This window comes from Aspergillus nidulans, chromosome VI (genome assembly GCF_000011425.1).
Source record: "Aspergillus nidulans FGSC A4 chromosome VI".
Classification (NCBI taxonomy): Eukaryota; Fungi; Ascomycota; class Eurotiomycetes; order Eurotiales; family Aspergillaceae; genus Aspergillus; species Aspergillus nidulans.
The window spans coordinates 1,167,533-1,188,282 of record NC_066262.1 but is presented as its reverse complement, the minus strand read 5'-3'; the positions used below and the strand labels follow the sequence as shown (position 1 = coordinate 1,188,282).

Sequence of the window (20,750 nt, the reverse complement as noted above, 5' to 3'; positions counted from 1 at the left end):
GCGACGCTACCAGCTTCAGGAAACGGCTGCACGCCTCCAATTTGTCAGGAAACCCTGTAAGGGATATGCTTCCAAGATTGGAACCAACAGTGCGTTTCGCTTTTGAATGCCATCACGAAAGCAAACCCTCACTCACGCCCTTCCACACCCGCCTCATCGGAAAACTTCACCGGTCTAACCTTCAAAGACCCCTGAATATGTGGAAGTGCGGGCGAGGCAAGAATGAAATCGTATATAACCGCCTTTACACAATTTTCTTTCCGGCGGAGAGAGGCGTGAACCTCAGCCTGAGAGGTAGAACACCTATCGCGTCCCAGTTTGCCGGTGGTAGTAGCAAATAGTAGCGGAACTAGGGTAGAATGAGGAATAATTCATGCATGTCATACATCTGATATGACTTTGCAACGTCTGCTAAGGTAGTTTCACAGCGGGTATGTACGGCTCCCTGTCTGGTGTCTCTTGAAATGGCTACGAAAGTAACAGCGGCCTCATCCGGGAAATCGGTCTTGATTCGGTAAAGACCAGGTACATCTTCCGCGCACTAGGCTTCTCATTCCGAGGGATCTTATCAATTCAACTTGCTTCAGATTTCGGCTCGGTAGCTGATCGCGAGACCCGAAGCCTGAGTACGTCCATGATTCGCTGCGCTATAGTTTGCGATAGAGATCCCGAGTGGCGTCAACGCAGCATGGATTCTGGCCATGTCGGGAATCTAGATCTATTCATAGTTCCTATCATTCACGTCATAGGCTCGACCCCCTCAGACCATGATAGAAACAAATAGGACGGGCGTTGTATTGCATCCGAGATCAGCTGGACTCATGCGTCGCCTCCCCGCGGTAATAGATAACACTACACAAACTGTAGATATCAAGGCAGATTTAATATAAGTACACCTTCAGATCCAGCCGTGGACAAGCAACAACGGCCAAACGACAGCCAAACTGCAAACAAGCTAACACTTCTCCAGTCTAGCACATCGACTCATAACATCTAACCAAAATGGCCCCAGCAGCCCTTCTTGCCCCTACCACTACCTCCACCACTGCGGCACCAGCGGTGGTCGGCCCAACAACCAAGATAGCCACTCGACCCACAAAGAAGATCCCTAGATCCATCATTGAGAATGCCACACTCACGCAGAGGCGTTCCTTCAGCCCAACCGAGCACCTGGTCTACGAACCTCCGGCCAAGATTCACACAATGGCCGAACTTGGTCTTGAAGGCGCCGGCATATCACCAAACGCCATTTCCGAGCCATTCCGTCTTTTCACCGAGGAAGCAATTAAGCAGATGAGGGCTGAGATTTTTAGTGAGTCCGTGCTACAGAACTGCCAGTATGCGAGCAGCTTCTGTACCAATATGATTCGAGGGATGGGACATGCGTAGGTTACTCCGTTCTTTTGGCCTTTATGTTACGGTAAGCGCTGGAGGTCGGCATGCTAATAGAACCATCCAGACGAGCCCCCTTCATATATGACGTGTGGAAGTCGCCCGAGGTGCTTTCTAAAGTATCCGAGATTGCGGGAATCGATCTTGTCCCGGTATTCGACTACGAGATCGCGAACATCAATATTGCCGCCAAGGACGATCCTATCGAGCCGGGCTCTGCCATCGCCGATGGACCGGTTGTTAGCAATTCTAGTGACGATGACAATGTCCCAGCCTTTGCATGGCACTACGACAGCTTCCCCTTCGTCTGCGTAACCATGCTCTCGGATTGCACGGGGATGGTTGGCGGGGAAACGGCGATCAACCTGCCGAGTGGCGAGATCAAGAAAGTCCGAGGGCCTGCTATGGTACCAAATCCTTTATCTATAGATAATCAGTGATGCATTGCTGATCGGCACAGGGGTATGCAGTCGTCATGCAGGGTCGGTACCTGCACCATCAAGCGCTCAAAGCCCTTGGTGGCCGCGAAAGGATCTCTATGGTGACGCCCTTCCGGCCCAAAGATCCACTCGTGCGCGATGAGTCAATCCTCGTGGGAGTCCGTGGAATCAGTAACTTGGAAGAGCTGTTCCCACAGTACTTCGAGTACAGGCTTGATGTGCTGGAGGAGCGGGTGAGGGCTCAGCGGAAGGAAGAGAGGAACAGGGACGCGGCTCATAAGCCGTTCGATGTAGAGAAAAAGAGGAGATGGTTAGAGGAGCAGAGAGAGTTTATTGATTCCATGCTGAGGGAGATGTATGTGCCCCAGTAGGCTGGAATTACCCCGAGACCATGAGCAGTAATTAGTGTTTCCGCTTTCCTAAGGTGCACAGAATGAGCCTTGGTATTTGATCTAGTTCATAATATAAATAAATATCATGCCTAGTTGCCTCGAAGCTTGTTTATTTGTTTTACCGGATCAAGACGCTACGGTATACCATATATGAACACAGATCATCGCACTGCCGGCCATACCTTGGATATCCTCACCGGCCTTTGGAGGTGTGGCGTAGACTGGTCATCAAGTCCACATATAGCTAGCAACATTCCTAGTCCCAATTATTGGCCAACTACGTGAGACAGTCAGCTTCTTGCTGTTGTCCTGGACCCATCTAGATAAAACAGGAAATCAACTGAGAGAAACCAAAGTCTGTGGACATCGAATCAGACGAGCCTGACAGGGAGAAGGGGTATCCAGCACGACTAAAACGCGCAAAGGTGTACTTTAAGCCTTGATGCTCCGTCAGAAATGACAGTCCAAACATCGTTGTAAGGCTGTTCGTTATCCAGACTCCCGGGCGTCGAAGATACACAGGCCGCTAAGCCATGACGATAGCCAGCCTACCTATCGGCAACCTCGACAATTCTTCCATTCCCACCCTGCACCTTCATTTCAGGTTGCGAGTCAGAAGTAGGCGAAGACTGCACGTCCTGCTTCTGTGCCTTAGGAGAGAAAAAGGCGCTGATGGTTTGATTCCAGCGACTCCATCTTGACGACCTTCTCTGAGCCAAGTCTGCAGCAAAATCATTAGGGCCAGTTCAAGAACTTCAGTAAATAGCACGCGACGGTGAACTCACCATTGAGGATATGAAGCAACTCGACCGGTATTGGTGCCCAGATCGTCAAAGCAGCAATCTGCCCGAATCCCCATTCGTCATCCTCGAACTGGTCCCTCGCAAGACTCTTCAAGTGCCGGCGTTGCCGCCACATCATCGTCAAACCAACCACCATGCCTGCAGTCAGCAAGGCGATTAGTAGCACCCAGAACAGCATGAGGATTCGAAACATGGTTTTGTGCAGCTTGTCTGCCTGGAATCTTTCCTTCAACGACTGCAGCCAGAACGCAACTGTTCCCGCGACTGCAAAGACAGCGACAGCCCAAGATGGGTAAGGAACGGGGTTAATGACGCTGTAGTCCGACGAGCTGTGCGCGCAGCCATCCGAGGCGAGGCGCCAGTTCTCTTTGCTGTCGGAATTAAGATGGCTCTCCCCCAGGGTGACGATGATGAGAACAAAGACGACAATGTAGAGGAGCACTCGCGCACCCCAGCGCGACATCGGCTGCGCGACGACCATACAGAAGAAAGTGACTAGGACGCTGTTGACCTGCAGGAACGCCATGGCTTGAATCTCGGCCACCTCGAAGGTCGACGGGTTCTGGGATAGATGGGCGAGTGAAGCCAGCGCAGACGAGCCAATGAAAAACCCATTGGAGGAGAAGAAGTTGAGCTGGATGTCTTTGGCGTCACGGATGAAGACGCTGGCTTGGGCGAAGGCCAGGTAGAGGAGTCGGTAGACGGGGCCGAGGAGAATCGTGAACGCGGTCTGGATACTGTATGCGTACATCATCTGGAGACGGCAATTACCCCATCAGCAGGTCCAGTCTTTTCCTGAGGCAAACCTGATCATAATGAGAATAATAGGTGACTTACGCCAATTCCTGAGAGATCTGGGTTGCCGACTCCATACGTAAGCAGGCACAGATTCTGGCAGTTCTGCACCTCCACCGTGATGTTCAATCCGTTCTCGGTGGCATAGCTGAAGAAGTCGTTGATCGAGTCAAAATCACATCTTCTTTCCCCTGCTACGGTGGAATTCCCCGCTGTAGGTTGGGGGGATGCTACACTTGTGACTTCGGATGTTGTCGTGCCCTGGGGAAGTGCCGCGGCTCGTTGTAGGTAAAACAGCGCGTACAGCGCATACAGCACGAGGGAGTGCCATCCAAGCAACATGATTCAATCAGAAACTTCCCGTCCTTCTCTGGCAGTTGCGAAGCTTGATAATGGTCCTATTGCGAAAACCTTACCATAACAGCTTATCCTTCCAGAGATCCGACGCCGGGAATGACGGCTTATATCCGGGGTTTTTCCTTCCCTCAGCCTTGGCCTTACTCTATAAAAGAGTTAGCACCAAAATAAACCAGGCTGAGTCAACCATGTGTTCAAGTGAGGGATGTTTAGCTTACTCCTGGCCCATTAGGATAAAGCCAAGCCCTTTCGGACCGTCAGAGTGGACGCTCTCCACGCAGGAGCCTCTGGAAATCACTCAGAGGGTGTGTACTTGTAATGCATGCCCAACGACTGCAGATGAATCGGCAGCCAATAGATGAAGGCTATCTCATGTAGAGTTCAGCCGTGTCAGGCGCTAATGCAGGACGGCTCGTAACCCAGCCAGCCACCATAGCCATCATGTTTAGTCCTGTCTTCGGAGGCTCCCCAGCCCACAGACCTCTGAGAGACCATTTCTCTGCTATTCATTGGGCCGGTGTATTATTCCGATAACCTGATGTGAGTTCAGTCATAAGGGTCAAGCCTTTATCATTGTTAAGATAACGGTGCCAACGGCTCCTGCTTAATTTTTTCTTTCTTTTTTCCTTTTTTTTGGCCCCCACTAAAACCTGCACTCTCCGCAGGAGACATACCTTGGACAGCCCCGTCTCTAAACGCTGGACATTGAAGCACTAGGCACCTAATGTTGACAGGTAAAAATCGATAAGGCACGAAATTTTGAATGTCGTCCCCTGAAGATTGCCGCATAGTCAAGAGTCACGGTAGAAGCGCCACAAGGCTCAAGGGGATCCACGGCTGTCAGCCAATGCCCTATCATTTCACCAGCAACGGTAAGGCTGCATACCCATGAGGACGACGCAGGTACTCCCAAAGATATCCTTCCCAGTTTCTCATGACCCGCTACCCGGCAACTGACACCTAAATGAACCCTTGTGTATTTGTCAGCTCGGAGAGTTGCGTTACTTGCACATCTCGGCTCCAATAGGCCTGGCGTACTTGGCGCTACTTGGAAAGACGGAGATACTCCAGAGTAAGCATACTCAAAGCAGACGTCTTACAAGGGCTACTGCATCAGGGCCCTGGTGTTGTGGGGGCTGGGTGGGGGAATACGAGACGACTGCCCAGCACTGCCCAGCGCTCCCGCCAGAACCCTTTCTTCATTGCCTCAGCCGCAAGCATCACTGGACCAGGTAAATTGTTAAGAGAGAACACTAGATGGCGACGTGGAGTTCTCACCATGATCGTCTCTTTCCTCAGCCTGATCAACTGCTAAGACTCATGTTGCTTATAACTACGGTCCGCCCCGGCCGTTTATATCTGGATACATTATCCGCCGGTAGGATATCGTACTGTTGGTCGCTCAGTAAGATCTAAAGCCCTGGGATCTGTACTGCACAAGCGACATTTCTGAAGCCGGCCAGCGGCAGGGCTATAGCCCCTTTTCACTCTGTTGCTGACCGACACCGATAAACATTTAGTGCTCTTTCTATTCGTGTCTTGCGTCTACCATAATTTCAGATAAGCAATGCACGTAAGCACCTGGCTAGGCTAGTAAACCATCGCAATTTAGACATGTAACCCCAGATAGTCATACCCGGAGATGCCGATCCACATGGGCCTCGAGGACGGACCAAGTTTGGAGGGAGGGAGCTGGACCCTAGCCAGTCCCACATGAGAGCCCTTTCCTAGGCGCTTACTGGACGGTTCTCTTTGAGCCCAGAAATTCGTGCAGAATATAGGTGTCGAGGGCTGGGAGTTGGGCTAAAATCGCGCCAGCGGGAGGAAGGAAAACCTCACACCTTGCACCTCGCCCTTTCTCTCTTCGATTCTGTCGGTCAGCCCTCGAAAAAATATTCCAAACGCAGGTTCACAGCGAGAGGCTCGAACTCCCACCATGGCCGCAGACGAAAGTGACCCTAAAATCCACCCACACGAGGATTCCAAGGCCTCTGAGGCAGACTCAGAGCAGGCCCAGAATTCAAAACTCGAGTACAAGCGCCACCCGGTATACTCCCCTCAAGAATGGCTGTTTGAAGCTGCCAGCTCTCTTCTGGCTATGGGCCTCCTGTTCTCCATTGTCGGTATTTTCATTGCCATGGATGGAAAGCCCCTGTCAGACTGGAACGCGCGCGTTTCTCTTAGCGCAACCATCTCCATCCTTACAACCGCATATACGACAGCGCTGATGCATGGAGTCAGCTCGTTCATCGCGCAGCTCAAGTGGCTCTATTTCAAGGACCGACCGAAACGACTTTCCCACCTCGAGACGTTCGATGGGGCTAGTCGCGGCGTATGGGGGTCTATCCTGCTCCTTACAAATGTCAAGTGGAATCTGGCGACCATCGGCGCGGTCATTACCATCCTGCGGCTTACCTTCTCCCCCTTCGCGCAGCAGGTTGTCCTCCTTGAGCAGCGGCAGCTTGTGGAGAGCGACGTCAGCGCCATGTTTGGATACGCGCACGACTACAGCCGGAATCTTGGACCAGGAATGGCGACTGCTCGTGTTGGTAAGACATCCTTATTGCTAATCAGTACTCAGATTATGAGCATCACCAGCTGACGGATTCTCAGAAAGCATCCCACAGGATCCCGGAATGCAGTCCGCCATCGTACAGGGTCTTTACGGGATCACCACGGCCACGAAATTCAGCTGTCCAGGGGCCTGTAGATGGCCAGATTCATATGTCTCGCTCGGGTTCAAGAGCTCCTGTCAAAACGTCACGCAGGAGACTCTGCGCACTGCCACCTGCAGCGAGCGAGAGGGCGTCGGAGGACAGTGCAACATGACCACACCTGGCGGATTGGGCCTATCGTACCAGTATGTCTTTACTGCCTCCGGTACGAACTACTACATGAATGCCACGTCCCTGTTAGACTATTTAGGAATATCTGACCTGCCGGAGACGTTCCCGGAACTCGCCCGCTTCGGCATCTACCGTTCCTCAGGCTTGGAATCGCTGGGCATCAACATCACTGAGTGCTCGCTCTTCCTCACGGCGTACCAGTATAACTCTGCCAAGGCCAACGGTAGCGACTTTTCCTTTGGGGAAGTTCGAGAGGTCGATTTCGGCCTCGATGGCAGGAATCCTTGGAGAAATGTCCAGTCCATGAACAACCAATTCGGCAGGATCGCCACGAACGAGACAACTGTTAACGGCACCGACACCATTCCAGAGCTAGGATTAGACTATGCCAACCTTTTGGCACTAGGGAATTTTTTCGAGTCTTCGACCTTTGTGACCGAGTGGGTCGATGGCAACTTTGAAAACACGGATATCGGCTTTGCTGCTGCCCTTGGAGGGGACACCAACATTCCCGAGCGGTTCGAACACATGGCCACAGCCATGACAGATTACCTGCGGAATGGTCCTAATATGCTTTCAGCAACGGGTGATAGGGTCGAGATTGTCCCGTTTGTGGCAATCCGATGGGGGTATTTTGTTGTGCCAATTGTGACGGAGGCGCTGGCCGTCTTGTTCGCCATCCTGACCGTCCTGAGCAACAGGAAGAGCAAAAGGGTCCCGCTATGGAAATCGTCCTCGCTGGCAGTGCTGGCCTGTCAGGTTGACGAGCCATCCGGCCTGTTACGGGCCGATGCAGGGGGAAAAGATCTTATTGAGCTCCAGGAGGCAGCGGAGAAGACCCAGGTGCGGCTGCAGTAGGATGGACACTCGAGGGGTGCACGCCATTATGCTTCTTAACAAGTAATTGTTCTCATATTATTATAATCTTATACCCAATACGCTAGCACAGACGGGAGCTTATGGCTTTCCTTATGGAAACAAGAAAATAGAAATCCAAAACCAGCCAATGCACTGTACTCGCCTATCCATCGGCAAGAATCCTGTACATCTGATTGTGCTCATCCCTCCTATTTGGTGAACATATCTACTCCAAGTGAGGTTCTGATCTGGCTAGATCTAGAGCTCAAACGGGAAATACCAATCAGTATTCCTGCCCGTGTCCATCAGCTTTGTTTCTGACGCCCCTAACCCACTCCCCCATCTCCCTCCAGAAGCCCCGTGGCTTTTCTAGCGTGGATCTCTCGTAAGAATCCACAATCGGCCTCTCCCAGACCAAATCCGCTTCAAGCGGTTTCACCATCTTGGTCCGCTTGACGACCTTCCAGTAGCTAAATGTCATAAAAGCGAAGATCACCATCGTATAGTTTGTAAAGAAACTCGAGACATCCCAGGGGCAGAAACTGCCGTACCCAAAAAATAGAATGATGAGTCCTTCACCGACGACCCCAGCCCACGCCGCATATGGTTGGAAGCGCCCGTAGTAAGGGAAGGCCGTACGATCGACGCCCTGTGCCTTGCAAGCGCGGTAGAAGAAGACGTACGTGACGGCCATGGTAAAGTAATTGATCAGGCCTCCAGCGGTAAGGATGTTCGTGAGCCAGGTAAGGACCTGGCTCGAGGCGTCGCCGAGTTGCAGGAGGGAGAGGAGCGGGAAGCAGATCGTCACCAGGACGCAATAGATGGGCACGCCTTGTCCGGTGCATTTCGAGAGGATCCGGGGCGCGCGGCCTTCTAATGACAAGGCGTAGGGGCTGCGGCTGGCGCAGTACATGTACGTATTTCCCGCAGAGAAGATGGTCGTGACGAGTAGCGCGTTCATCACATGCGGCAATCCCGAGATCTGTAGATTCCCCATGGCGATTATGAACGGGGAGGAGCCGGATTTGCTGCCATCGGCGGTGTTGGTGACAAAGTTTGCGATCAGAGCAGGATCGTCGTATGGCACGAGAATGCCCACACTGACGGCGGCCATGATGAAGAAGAGCAGGAAACGCCAGAAGACGGTCTGAAATGCTTTCTTCACGTATGTGCGCGGGTGCTTTGTCTCCGCTGCGATCAGGGTGACGTACTCCGGCCCAACAGTCGTGAAGCTGGCCATCCATAATGATCCCAGGAACCCCTCAAAGCGGCCGAGATTGCCTGCGCTCAGGTACTCAGCCATAGGCCCGGGGTCTCTCCAATGCCGGAATCCAAAGGCGTCGTGCTGCGGATTCCCGCCTACCATGGCCACAAATGTGAATGCGAACAGAATCGATATGAGCAGCATCTTGCCGCCGGAGCCCCAGAACTCTGCTTCACCGTAGACTTTGACGGCGAAGACGCTTAAGCAACTAGACAGACATCACTTAGTTCTGACCCTTGCGAATGGACAGTTGAGGAATAATGGGAATTGGAAACGCCCACTGAAAGGCAAAGAACCATACGAATAAGATACAATGCAGACAGCCGCCACTGCTCCGGCGGGAATATCGTCTCTCCAGAACGAGAGCGTCATGGACAATGCGGTGATCTCGAACGGTATCGTTAGCGCTTCGTAGAGGAAGAAGTTCCAGCCCGCCATGAAGCCAAAGGCGTCGTCGACCCATATCCCGGCCATGCGAATAAAACCGCCCGGCGCGGGATGGAGAACGGTCATCTCGGCGATGCAGTTGTTGACGCAGGAGAGGATCAGGGAGTATATGGTGAAGCCTAGGAGTAGGGACAAGGGACCGCCCTTTGCGAGACCGCCGCCAATGTTGACGAACAAGGCGGTGCCGATGGATCCTCCCATGGCCATGATCTGCACCTGCCGGTAGTTGAGGTGGCGCTGCAGATGTGCACCATCAGAGCTGGCGATATCCTCTTTCGTGCCGAGCTGGGTGTCATTGTGCGAGGTGTCAGGGGTAGGACTAGGATGGTTTGATTCTTTTTCAGATATCTCCATTCTGATGACGCGGAAGCACAAGATATAAGCTAGAATACGATGATTTAGATCAAGCAATTGAACAGAATGAGGTGTTTGGCTATGTATGTTTTACTGAAATCGTTTATATGGTTTATATCTGCCGCCCAAGACTCTGGCGATCGTCGCCGGGACACCACAACAAGAATGCGGGGAAAACCAATCATCGCAGACCCGGATTGCATTGCCTCGATTGATAAATCTACTTACTGTCTTAACGATGAACGTCATAGAGCATGCGAGGGGTAGCGACTGGAGATGGAGATGCATAACCCTACCTATTAAAAATCTACGGACGCCAAGACCATTGCCCTTCCCGTTCTAGTAGGTGAGCATTGCCGCCCTGAAGTCGCGCGATCTGGGTGAGCAAGGTGAGTTGGGGAGGGTGAGTGGGTGAGCGGTGGGGGTGAGGGTCGCACGACTGGGTGATCAGAGTGATCGGCTTAGACGCCGTTCATCCTTCGGCTGGAACTAGCCTCCAAATTTCCACTGAGTGCCAGGTGGACTATCGTGATTGGTAGGGTAAATAAATAATTATGATTGGCTGTAACACCTGCCTGATTTTTTCCATCGCTCTTTTAAGAGTAACCACAGCCAAATTTGGGGCGCAGCTGTGGCTTTTGACTCAGCCACTGCACATGCTGTGTCGGCGTGTGGCATCTGGACCTTCCGTCGCGCCCATTGACTTTTCCTCCACCGGCTACCCATTTAATTTTCATTGATTACCATCGACTACAATTTTCCACTGAATATCGACTCCTAATCTCCGCCAATCTCCGACTTCCAATATCCCATCGACTTTCAACCGACTGCAGGTTTGAATTGCATTATAGTGGGCTTGCGTGTTTGTGATTGAGTTTGGAGGATGGACTATAGTTTATCCGCGCTAGAGGGGATCCTTGAATGCATGCTTACAAACTGTACGACAACAAAACAGTCTTGCTAGTGACTTCTCTCATCACTAGTTTACGAGATTTCAAAATGAAGCAAGGAGTGGACGATACTTTTTCCGCTTGATTATAAGCGAACTAAGTTAGCTCACGATCCATTGTCTTCTGCTCTCCTTCTATTGAGACAGGAGTATCTAGCACGGCTTGAGATGGCAGCAGGACAGCTGAACATGACGTTTCCTCCACCTTCTACATCATCTGTATCTCGATCCCGATCCTCTAGTCCACGAAGGCCGAGCGATTCTACCTACTGTACACGAACACTTTTCCGTGCAGGGATCCTTGTTGATGTGAAGGTGCCTGAAGAAATACAAGACACAATCAATATTGTTCTCCAATCACCCCCAGCAGAAGCTGCCACCCTTAAATCTTTAGCATCAAAGCTTCAAAACAAATCTATGGAATTGAGCATGGCCCAAGCCGGAAGTAACTGAGTGGACAGATCTTTTACATGAGATTGTAAAAGGCCTAAAGTCCTCAAACTTACTGGTTGCCCGAAATAGAGGTACATTCTAACAAAATTCAATATTCAACCAGCTAACGCTTTATTTTTTTTTTTTTTCTAATAGAATGGCAACCTGATATTAAACCCAAAGTTCATCAACCATTGATATCACGACCTTCGGTTCCCAAAAACGGCTATTTGATCAAAGCAGAGTTCAAGAGCTTGAGAATCATCGAAGCAATGACATCTCAGGGGATCCTCTCTTAAATTTATCGGCACAATTCGCAGATGATTCTACTTTGGAGAGGCCAGAGACGCCTCTATCAATAACTTCTGGGCAAACACTTACAACTCCGTTCTTTTAAAAAAATCCCCGTCCCGACATATCAGTAGGGATCTCTGATCAAGTACTTGTGATCGCATTACAATCTCGACACGTCAGTAATACAAAATATCTGTTAAATGACCTTCAGGAGACCCGTGCACTCATCAGCGATCCTGGGTTATCATCACTTAGTTTACGCTTCCCGTTCTTTCTTGTTGAAGCAAAATCTGGAGCAACAGGCAGTAATCTCTACCAAGCACAAAACCAGGCAGCAGTGGGTGGTGCATCAGCGATCGAGATTCTAAAGGCGCTATATAAGGCTTGTGAGGGACAGCCATTGAAAACGTTAGCGCCAAGTATGGCAAGCACTTGTCCGCTGCTTACCTTTTCTGCAACCACAGAAGGGCCCTCGCGTGAGCTCTGGGCTCATTTTTGGGATGAGAATGAGGGTAACTACTGCATGGCCAATATTAATATGTGGCGAACGACACATAAAGACAGAGCATTTGATCTTGTTAACAAGATCTCTAGTATCTTGAACTGGGGCTCAACGACATTTCAAGCTGCAATAGTAGAAAAGTTGATTCTTTTCACTCCCTTATATGACCCCTCAACTTTATAGCCATATTTGTCTTGATGGGTATTAAGAACACGACGCTCATGGAATACTCGTGCAGTGGACTGCTAAAGCTACCACCATCAACCCCTCTGGTTGTCACCAAGGTGTAACCATGTGAGGCTGTGACCGCCCTCTGATGTCGCGGCAAATTCCTAGGACGGCGACGCAACAGAAATTAAGGGCGGTTACAGCCTCTCAATCAGATATAGCAGCTATCATTCTTCATACGTACTCCTTGAGAAATATTGGAAACAACTAATGAGGTAGTAAATACATCAGAACAAGGGAGCACGCTCTCGATGCCAATATGGGAGCTTTTTATCAGCTGGTCGGTAGCCAAGCGGAGCAGCTTTGTTGAAGGGTGGATAACCGAAAGGCTCGCTAGGACTTGAAAGGTCACTGAAATCTGATTTCTTCTTTTCTGGTCGCGGAGTTCTCCTTTTGGCACCTTTTCTCCATGCTGCTTCTTATTAGCATTATCAGCGTGCAATCCTCAGATGAGATACTTACACATTAGCACTTGCAGAAACTTCCCCATTTTGCGAAGTAGTTGCGAGATCTAGTTTTTATCATGGAACATTTGAGTTCGGGCTGATAGAAACTTCTTAGTTATATTTTATAGTTATATAAGCAAGCTTAGGTAATTCTTGAGCGGTAACGTAAATCCCGGGCGGTAGGTGCGTCCCGGGCGGAAGGTAGTTTTCTCATCCACCCCACTGCTATACAAACTTTCGATTTCAATAACTCGATCAATTCTTATCCAAACTAAATAAACTAAGGATGATTGGGAACCTGACAGCTTGTTCTTTTATGGCCTTGTACTCCGCAATTTGTACACCTTGGGGGGGCGCGCCTAAGTCTCTCCGAAGTTGGAAGGGTACTGGAGCTTGAACCCCCCCCACCAGCTTGTAATTTATTATTCCTCGATGAAATAAGGTCCCTGGCTTCTTTAAATAAGAGTCCATCTGTAGGAGTTATTAGACACCTAGAACAACTCTTTTTTGCCTGTTATCTGCTACAAATAAGCAGAGATCCTTGTTTTCCTGTGCCAGCAACCTAGCATTGTAAATAGCCACCTCACAGCCCTTTACAAATTCATCCAGCGCCTATTTTGAGGGGCTTGAAGGACTCCTAGAGCCCTCTTTTAGAAGCTTTTTGACTGATAAAGCTTTTTAATATACCTGACAGACTGTATAAGGCATACAGAGTTGAGAGGAGGGGATTAAAGCAGTACCTCTGCTTGGGGGGGGGTGTAGGAGTTAATAGTCTTAACTACAGCTTATCCAGTACTGCAGCAGGTAAGAAAGGATATAACCTAGTTGCCCTGAATCTGCTTTGAATGTTCTCTATTATAAAGACTTTCTTATAGGCTTCTGAATAAGCCTTTAAGAAATTAAGCTTGTCAACATGGTTGTATCCTAGGCGTGCCTTCTGCTTAATCAGGGATCCGTACACCCTCTTCAAGGGGCTAAAACAGCCCACATCCAGGGGTTGCAGGAAGTAAGATGAATAAGGAGGCATGCAGACAGGGATAATATTATTATCCTTATATATAGTGTCAAAGGCCGGGGTCAAGTGGCTTCCATGGCTGTCTAGAATAAGGAGTATATACTCCCCCCTTTGCCACCTCTGTATAGCTGGAATAAAGCATTTTTGAAGCCAGCAAAGCCCAATTATATCTATAGTCTATCTATTATTACTAACCTTAATCCTCCAGGCATGTAGAATAGAGAGTTCCTCAAACCATCCCTCTCTATAGTGCTTTCCCTTAAAGATAATAGTTAATAGAACTGACCATCCAGTTGAATTAATACATTTAATAGTGGTAACCCACTTGTGATCCCCCGGCTGTATAAGCCATGGTTTGCCTGGCATTTCTGCTCAAGATACTACTTTTATTGTTGCAATTAGGCCCATAGCAAAGCCAGCTTCATCAAAGTTGTAGATATCATCATCTAATATCCTATACTCAACTTTAATCCTCTGTATCTCATTGAAAAATGGGTGAATTATCTTGGGATCTTCACAAAGTGCTCTCTGATGATTAATCTTCCAAGCAAACCTGGTTTTGATTTCAGGGCGCCTTTTTGTAAACTCTGTTACCCAGTTCTTTCTAATCAGTCAAGATAGGGTTGAGGATTCATCCAGGATAAGTTGTGCCATCTCACGTACGCGCGAGGGCCTGGGAGCTGCTCCATGAATGTCAAGTAATACTATTTATCCTATCAAGACCTCTTCTTAATATAGGGATAGCCTATGCTGGTGGTTGCAGAGTTCTGCTTGAGATTGGCGGCCATGAAGTCTCCCTTGAAGTGTATTGGGATGAATTTTGTATGCACGCGCTGCGGGCGCAATTTTTTGAAATTTTCTATTTTTAATGTCTTGAATCGCGCATTATATCCTGCCCTCTTACTCAATTAAATCTTGCTTTGTTTTATGTGCTTTTGGTGGCATGATGGTTGTTGAAAGTTGAGGTTGATAAACGCGTTGGGGTGGACGAGAAAACTACCTTCCGCCCGGGACGCACCTACCGCCCGGGATTTACGTTAATTGTCAAGCAATGTCTGGTGGATCCTTTGATAGTTTGAATCCTGTATTCTTCCCCACCCAGGTCTTGAGTATTCGGCAATTTTCTCTTTTCTCTCTAATAAAATACCGAGGAAAATATACCGCTAAGCCAAAAAGGTGTCATAACTTCTAGATTACTCTTAGACTGTCCTATTCCAAGTTGACATGAAATATTCTTGGAGACCGGTGTTACCGCTATACTGTGCCTTTATTTGGTAGGCGTAATGAAAACATACTACGCTCTGATGGGGAGATTACCTAGACAACAGTTCCCGAAGCTGGCTTGTAATGTTGGCTGCAATCTAGACTCTTGGAATCGCCTTGCCTTCCTACTTCACCCATATCAAAGTCGAAGGTAACCCTTCTTAAAAGCGCGGTGTTGTTGGCGTTCAGGCGCACGTACGGCGGTTTCTTTTCAGCGGTTACAAATCTCGAGCTTTGATCGTTTACGTTCTGCGGTCAGTTTTCACGATAGGGGGTTTGTCTGTGGCCGTACGCAAATATAGTCGCCGAATTCCAACCTAAGGGAGGTGGTTCACCTTAAAGATCGGGAAATCGAGGGGGGCGGAGCCCACGGGTTATCCTTGTTCCGAACCGGTTTGCTGAAAACTTGCTGGAATGTCACACCGCCCTACAGTATTCGTTCCCAAGTGCTCCCTCGACGCGCACGATTTACCGGGCCATTTGTCTTCCAGGTACAGTACCGGACCAAGGGAGTAAGGATATAGTGGAATGCTGATCCTCAAGCATCCATTGATTTTCGAGCTTCAGAAAATGTATGGCAGACATGTGATCGATGCGACCTAGTTGATGGGAAGCCATTCTAGACCAAAGAACAGAGCAATTCAAGCAACATCAGAGCAAGGTTTTAGGGCTACAGTGCTAACGTCGGATGGGGATGCCATTACTGTTGTGCGCGACGAGTACACCAGCTAAGTGCTTTGAAAATAGGGCAGAAATGGGGGGCTCCTGAGGAAAGGAATAATCTAGACAAGCTGACTTTAGGCACTTTGGCATACGCCTTCTGTTTTGAGTAGATTATTTGATAGTGTTATGAATGCTCAAAGGGGAAAGGGTAGAAGGAAGCTGCATCAACTACACGAACGTAGCCTACTAAGGATAGGATGCCATAAGACGATTGATTCTCTATCTTGATGACGATAGTTGTCACTTCTTCAATGTACAACTCCTCGAGGGATCAGGCCAGGGGCCAGAGATCATGCCATACAGATCACGTGGCACGTGACACGAGGCTCAACATGATATATTCGTATCAGATAGTATCAACATATGCTTCTCTGTCTCCCACACGATAACCCTGACCCTGCCGGTCGTCGACCGTTACTGTATTCGAAAACAGCGATACTACGATCTTGACAAGTCTAGTCTTGCGACCAATGCTATTGCTATTTTGTTCGGATAACTGACCAACATCGTTCGGATCGGAAAAGAAATTGTCTTGTATCAAGAGAGCCTATGGAAGGCATCGGTTCCTCTGTAGGCTACGTATGTTTAGTCGACAAGGCTTCAATCTGCCCCCATTCTTTCCCTGTACGGGCATGCACAACAGTATAGTAAGGATAATTGACGAAAGAAGATTAGCGATCAATCAGTCGAACCAGGGAAGGGAGGACATGCAACAGGACAGACAGGACGGAGGAAAGGGAGGCAGTGCGGTTCGATAGGGACTAGGGTATAGAGAGCTATATAGTTTAATGATGTTTCAATCCGTCTTTTGGGCTGAGGATTTGCAGAGCAGGTTGAGTTTTTGCGACTAGACGAACCTATTCGAAGCGAGGCTTCGTACGTCTGGGGGAATTTGGTTGATTTTAGCGAGGCAAGATAGTCATAATCTTCAGACCCTTTCTCACCTAAAGCCTTGGGCCATGCTTGCGAAGCTATTCGTGGGACCTGGCCCCGTGCAACTTGACCTTTAGTGTATTTATATCAGTGATCCGCCTTTCTTTTGGCCCGTCTAAACCATCATCCTGCTTGGGCCCATCTGTATACAGGAACAGGAGTGGCAGTGGGTCATTTTTCCACCTGGGCGCTCTCTTCTGTCGGGTTTTCCACACCGTGCCAAAGAGCGCTATAGTGCCCAACAGCCAAATAAAGATGGGAAGTGAAATCCACTGCCATCGCACGGCGATATGGGTGACTGTCACCTCCGATCGCCCGTAAGTAGTATCCTGCGAATCCCGAAAGGTCTTCGAGATTGCCTGCGCAATGTTTGACATGGTGCGGTTAAATCTGCCTGGCTCAACATTACAGGATACGTCGCTGCACGATTTTCTTCCTTCGCGATGGAACGCTTGAAGGACGTCCTGGGATGCATACAGAGCTGCGTCGGGTTCTGTGGGCGTATACCCATAACCGGTCGTGTTTTGCCAGTAGTAGCCCGTCAGGATGGTGCGGAGGAATTTCCCAATGGCCTTCTCAGCTGAAAGGGTGTAGTTGAAGACTTTATTGTGTGGTGGATTTAGGTGTGCCAATTCTCCAGGCCAGGGTGGGTAGAAGTGCCATTGGTAGTCGGTGTCGTTAGTGTAGGCGAAATCTGGATATGTGTCAAGGTAATCGGGATCATCGGTGTAATTCATCTTGACTAAGGTGCGATCTGGCCAAATCTTAACTGTTTCTTCGCTGTAATTGTTGTTCTTGACGGACGCACGAAAACTGCGGACGACAGGCTCGATTGTGCACTCTGTGGCCTCCCACCTGAGGCCTACGGGCGAGCCATGATAAGTCATCAGGGGCTCGACGAACTGGATCGCACTGGTTGTTGCGTTCGTGTATATGATAGCCTGCGAAGAGTCTGCGGCTTTCACAACAAAGCCTACTGCTTGAGCGACATCGCTCTCTGGGTCATAAGGCAGAGCCCATGCGTCGATATGGCTCTTCGGGAGACTTGCAGTGCAATTGAGAACTTCTCCGGTACGCGAATCTGTTTCCACGGACGTATACTTACACGACTGCGTCAGATGCTCGGTGATATTGGCGCACAGAGCCCTGGCGTCCAAGGATACTACCAGATCCCACGTGCAGTTGGTGGATGAGCATCCGTACCGAGGTATCGACCAGGGCGTTTCTGTGTCCCTGCTGAAGAAGACATTGTATACGTTCGTTTTGAGCGCATATTCAACCGAGAAGGCTGAGAGTTCGAGTTTATATTAGTGTGGAGATAATCATCAGGCAGGCAGCCACCTACCATCCGCCTGGAACAGACCGCCGTAGTTTCCGTAGTAGGAGGTGCTGGAAATCGTAGCGTTATTCGATGTGTCTGTCACTTTGCCCTCGTAGTACTGAACCAGGTTCTGGGCAAATGGATCAAATGCGAGTGCCAAGGTAACCGCCAGGCTACCCACTACAGCAAAGTGTCTTGAAAGCCGTGGTAATTAGCAAAAGCGTGCCCATCCTGCCATGCAAAAGGAAACACACCTCCCGCGGAGAGTCCATATTAACTCAAGAGCCCCATAAGGGCCTCGGCTCGCTGAATCAAAGGTGCGGATATGTCTTATAGGCTGTACTTTCTGTGCGAACCATACCCATTTGGACTGGCCCAAAGCCTCACTGACGTAGAAGAGAATGCAGGCTTTCGAGATGGTGGATAGCCAGGAAATGAAAGAGTTGAGTGACATGTAGTACCAGTCCGGTTGGGGCTTTCCATCATATATGGCAAGCACCGAAACTAGAGTTATTAGGGCACCGGCAGATACAACGGTAGCGAGAATTTCAAGAATAAACCAGTTGCTGATTCTCAGTGCCACTGATTGTTCCCTAGTGACCTCGTACATTGTCGATGCCGACGAGGAAGTATCCTGGATGACCAAGTTTCCGTCATCAACGTCTTCTAACCCCCCCTGAGCATCTTCCAGCAGCTCCTGAGTAGGCTCTGGGTCTTCAGTAGAGGATGTCATTATTGCGCAAAAGGTTAGTCCTACTTCAAGGAGATTGCGAAACAAAACCACGATTTGATTATGGATAAGGCGCATTCATGAAAAAGGGGGGCTTGGAAGGCTGCGCCTGAGAGCCAGCCTCATGCTAACCATGCATGCGTACAGCGTGTTTTCTGGACCCCGCGCTAGAGCAATCATACATAGGTAATGACAGCGCATCATTGGTTTGATTGAACATGTGGACTAGAATTCGACACCCCGACCCTTCATTTGCTATTTTGGGCTACCCCCCTGAGGCCGTAAAGAGTACATTCCGTACCAATCGCCAGAAACCTTTGATGGCTGTGGTGATGAAGGAAGCTTCTTGCGCCGCCGGCGCCATCTTATCAGGAGGAAGAGGGCCACAAGGATAACAACGAAGACAGCGACGCTCCCAACCGCGATCCCGGCGATTTCCCCAGATGATAAATGGGCCGTCGAATTAGTGGTAGGTTTCTTGTCAGAAAATAGATCGTACTGGTCTGGATCGTTGGCACTCCAGGCTGCAGGTATCAATTCCTCCAAGGGACAGCTGCCGTTGGCACAGGGATTAATCGCACAGCATCCCAGAAACGGAGGGTCTGTAAAGTTGCAAGTGAACCAGTAGTCCGGACGAGAGTTGATGCAGTTGTTAGGCCGGATGCGATCGAATAGAGCTCCGTCAAACGAAGCAGGCCGAATATCGGATTGCGGGCACGTTGAACTGGTGGCATTGTTGCAGGGAGCAGAGGTGCAGCAGCCCACGAAATGAGGCTCATCCGAACAGGCATACCACTTGCTTCCTCGCGGGCAAGTAAAGTGGCAGTTGGGAGAGGCCCCATCACAAGAGGACATGATGGGAGTGGCCGTGGTTTAGGCGGATGGACAATCAACGAGATGGACTTTTATAGTGATAGAGGCGGAATTCTGTCACCTCGAGCCTTGAAATTCACATAAACAGAGTTTCTTTAGAGAGACCACTTGCAATCAGGATCCATCCCCTTAGACGCCCATTCTATCTCTAGTGCTTACTCTGACAGATCAGACTCAGCCTTGTCTTAGCCAACATCCGTGCCACATACACCCTTCCAACAACCCAATCATCTCCTGGGCGCGACTGCAAGTCGCGCCATGTGATCCTCCTTGATAAGTGAGACCGTGCGAGCCGCTGAGTTGGGAAGTGATACAACAAAGCAAACTTAGAATGTCGATGCCTCCATAGACGCCGATGCTCTCATTTGGATGTTGGAGGTCGTGTTTTTCACTGCTTGCATGTCTGGATTCGGTCGATGAATCATTGATGCTTTTGCTATTAAGGTGCGCTTGTTCTCGCAAGGCCGAATTCTTCCAACCCTGACCCTTTGGAAACCTCAAAATTATTTCAATGCCATCGTCAGATAGACTGTGAATTACTCGGTTGTGGCTGTCGCTGGTTAGGCTGAACAATGAATGATAACGGTCCTCCTTGCCACTACTACTGCTCTATACATGCTGGAGTGGTTTCCATTCCGCCCTTTCTCAGTGCGCCCTATACAATCTACACCGGCTGGCCACAGCTGCTTGTTCTGCTCACTCCTTTACCATGCTCAATTATCCGATGGTCGACCTCGACGCTCACAAGCAGAAAAAATGGAGCCTTTAACCGCATACAAATGTGATTCCTGAAATCTCTTGGTGGATAGAGCTTGACATACTAATCAAGGTATATAAATCTTCTAGAGCCCAGAACTATAATAGCAAGCAGATCTACTGTCTTTGAAAATTTACTGTAGTAGGGCAAACAGGGTTAGCTTCAGGTATTCAAGGAAGCAATCTCTGCCTCTTGGGGGCCTTAGTGTTCTTGGAAGGTTTGGATGATTATTCTTCGTAAATTAGATCTCCCGTCAGAACCGTTTTTTTTTTTTTTTTTTTTTTTTTTGGGTTACGGTATCTAGCACACTTGTAAATGTGAGGCTGTTTATTTGTG

General features: G+C 49.4%; 7 protein-coding genes across 7 annotated transcripts, besides 1 other annotated feature; 2 read left to right on the top strand and 5 right to left on the bottom strand.

The window, feature by feature from the left end:
- Positions 1-20,750: part of a sequence feature (contig 1.55 1613..492661(-1)) that runs on past both edges of the window.
- Positions 1,003-2,203, top strand: ANIA_03284 (uncharacterized protein; the record flags this gene model as incomplete). The annotated part of the gene is made up of 3 exons (XM_050612501.1): positions 1,003-1,385; positions 1,460-1,799; positions 1,853-2,203. The coding sequence occupies 3 exons, from the start codon at positions 1,003-1,005 to the stop codon at positions 2,201-2,203; spliced, it is 1,074 nt and encodes a 357-aa protein (XP_050468416.1).
- ANIA_03285 (uncharacterized protein) lies at positions 2,773-4,164 on the bottom strand (the record flags this gene model as incomplete). The annotated part of the gene is made up of 3 exons (XM_655797.2): positions 2,773-2,945; positions 3,010-3,757; positions 3,865-4,164. The coding sequence occupies 3 exons, from the start codon at positions 4,162-4,164 to the stop codon at positions 2,773-2,775; spliced, it is 1,221 nt and encodes a 406-aa protein (XP_660889.2).
- ANIA_03286 (DUF3176 domain-containing protein) lies at positions 6,116-7,883 on the top strand (the record flags this gene model as incomplete). The annotated part of the gene is made up of 2 exons (XM_655798.1): positions 6,116-6,728; positions 6,778-7,883. 2 exons carry the CDS (start codon positions 6,116-6,118, stop codon positions 7,881-7,883), a joined length of 1,719 nt encoding a protein of 572 aa, XP_660890.1.
- Positions 8,167-9,948, bottom strand: ANIA_03287 (uncharacterized protein; the record flags this gene model as incomplete). Its single annotated transcript, XM_655799.1, has 2 exons — positions 8,167-9,355; positions 9,449-9,948. 2 exons carry the CDS (start codon positions 9,946-9,948, stop codon positions 8,167-8,169), a joined length of 1,689 nt encoding a protein of 562 aa, XP_660891.1.
- ANIA_03288 (uncharacterized protein) lies at positions 11,831-12,116 on the bottom strand (the record flags this gene model as incomplete). The annotated part of the gene is made up of 2 exons (XM_655800.1): positions 11,831-11,913; positions 12,071-12,116. The coding sequence occupies 2 exons, from the start codon at positions 12,114-12,116 to the stop codon at positions 11,831-11,833; spliced, it is 129 nt and encodes a 42-aa protein (XP_660892.1).
- ANIA_10390 (DUF3176 domain-containing protein) lies at positions 16,772-18,862 on the bottom strand (the record flags this gene model as incomplete). The annotated part of the gene is made up of 3 exons (XM_655801.2): positions 16,772-18,021; positions 18,079-18,248; positions 18,309-18,862. The coding sequence occupies 3 exons, from the start codon at positions 18,860-18,862 to the stop codon at positions 16,772-16,774; spliced, it is 1,974 nt and encodes a 657-aa protein (XP_660893.2).
- Positions 19,040-19,639, bottom strand: ANIA_10403 (uncharacterized protein; the record flags this gene model as incomplete). The annotated part of the gene is made up of 1 exon (XM_050612500.1): positions 19,040-19,639. The coding sequence occupies one exon, from the start codon at positions 19,637-19,639 to the stop codon at positions 19,040-19,042; it is 600 nt and encodes a 199-aa protein (XP_050468415.1).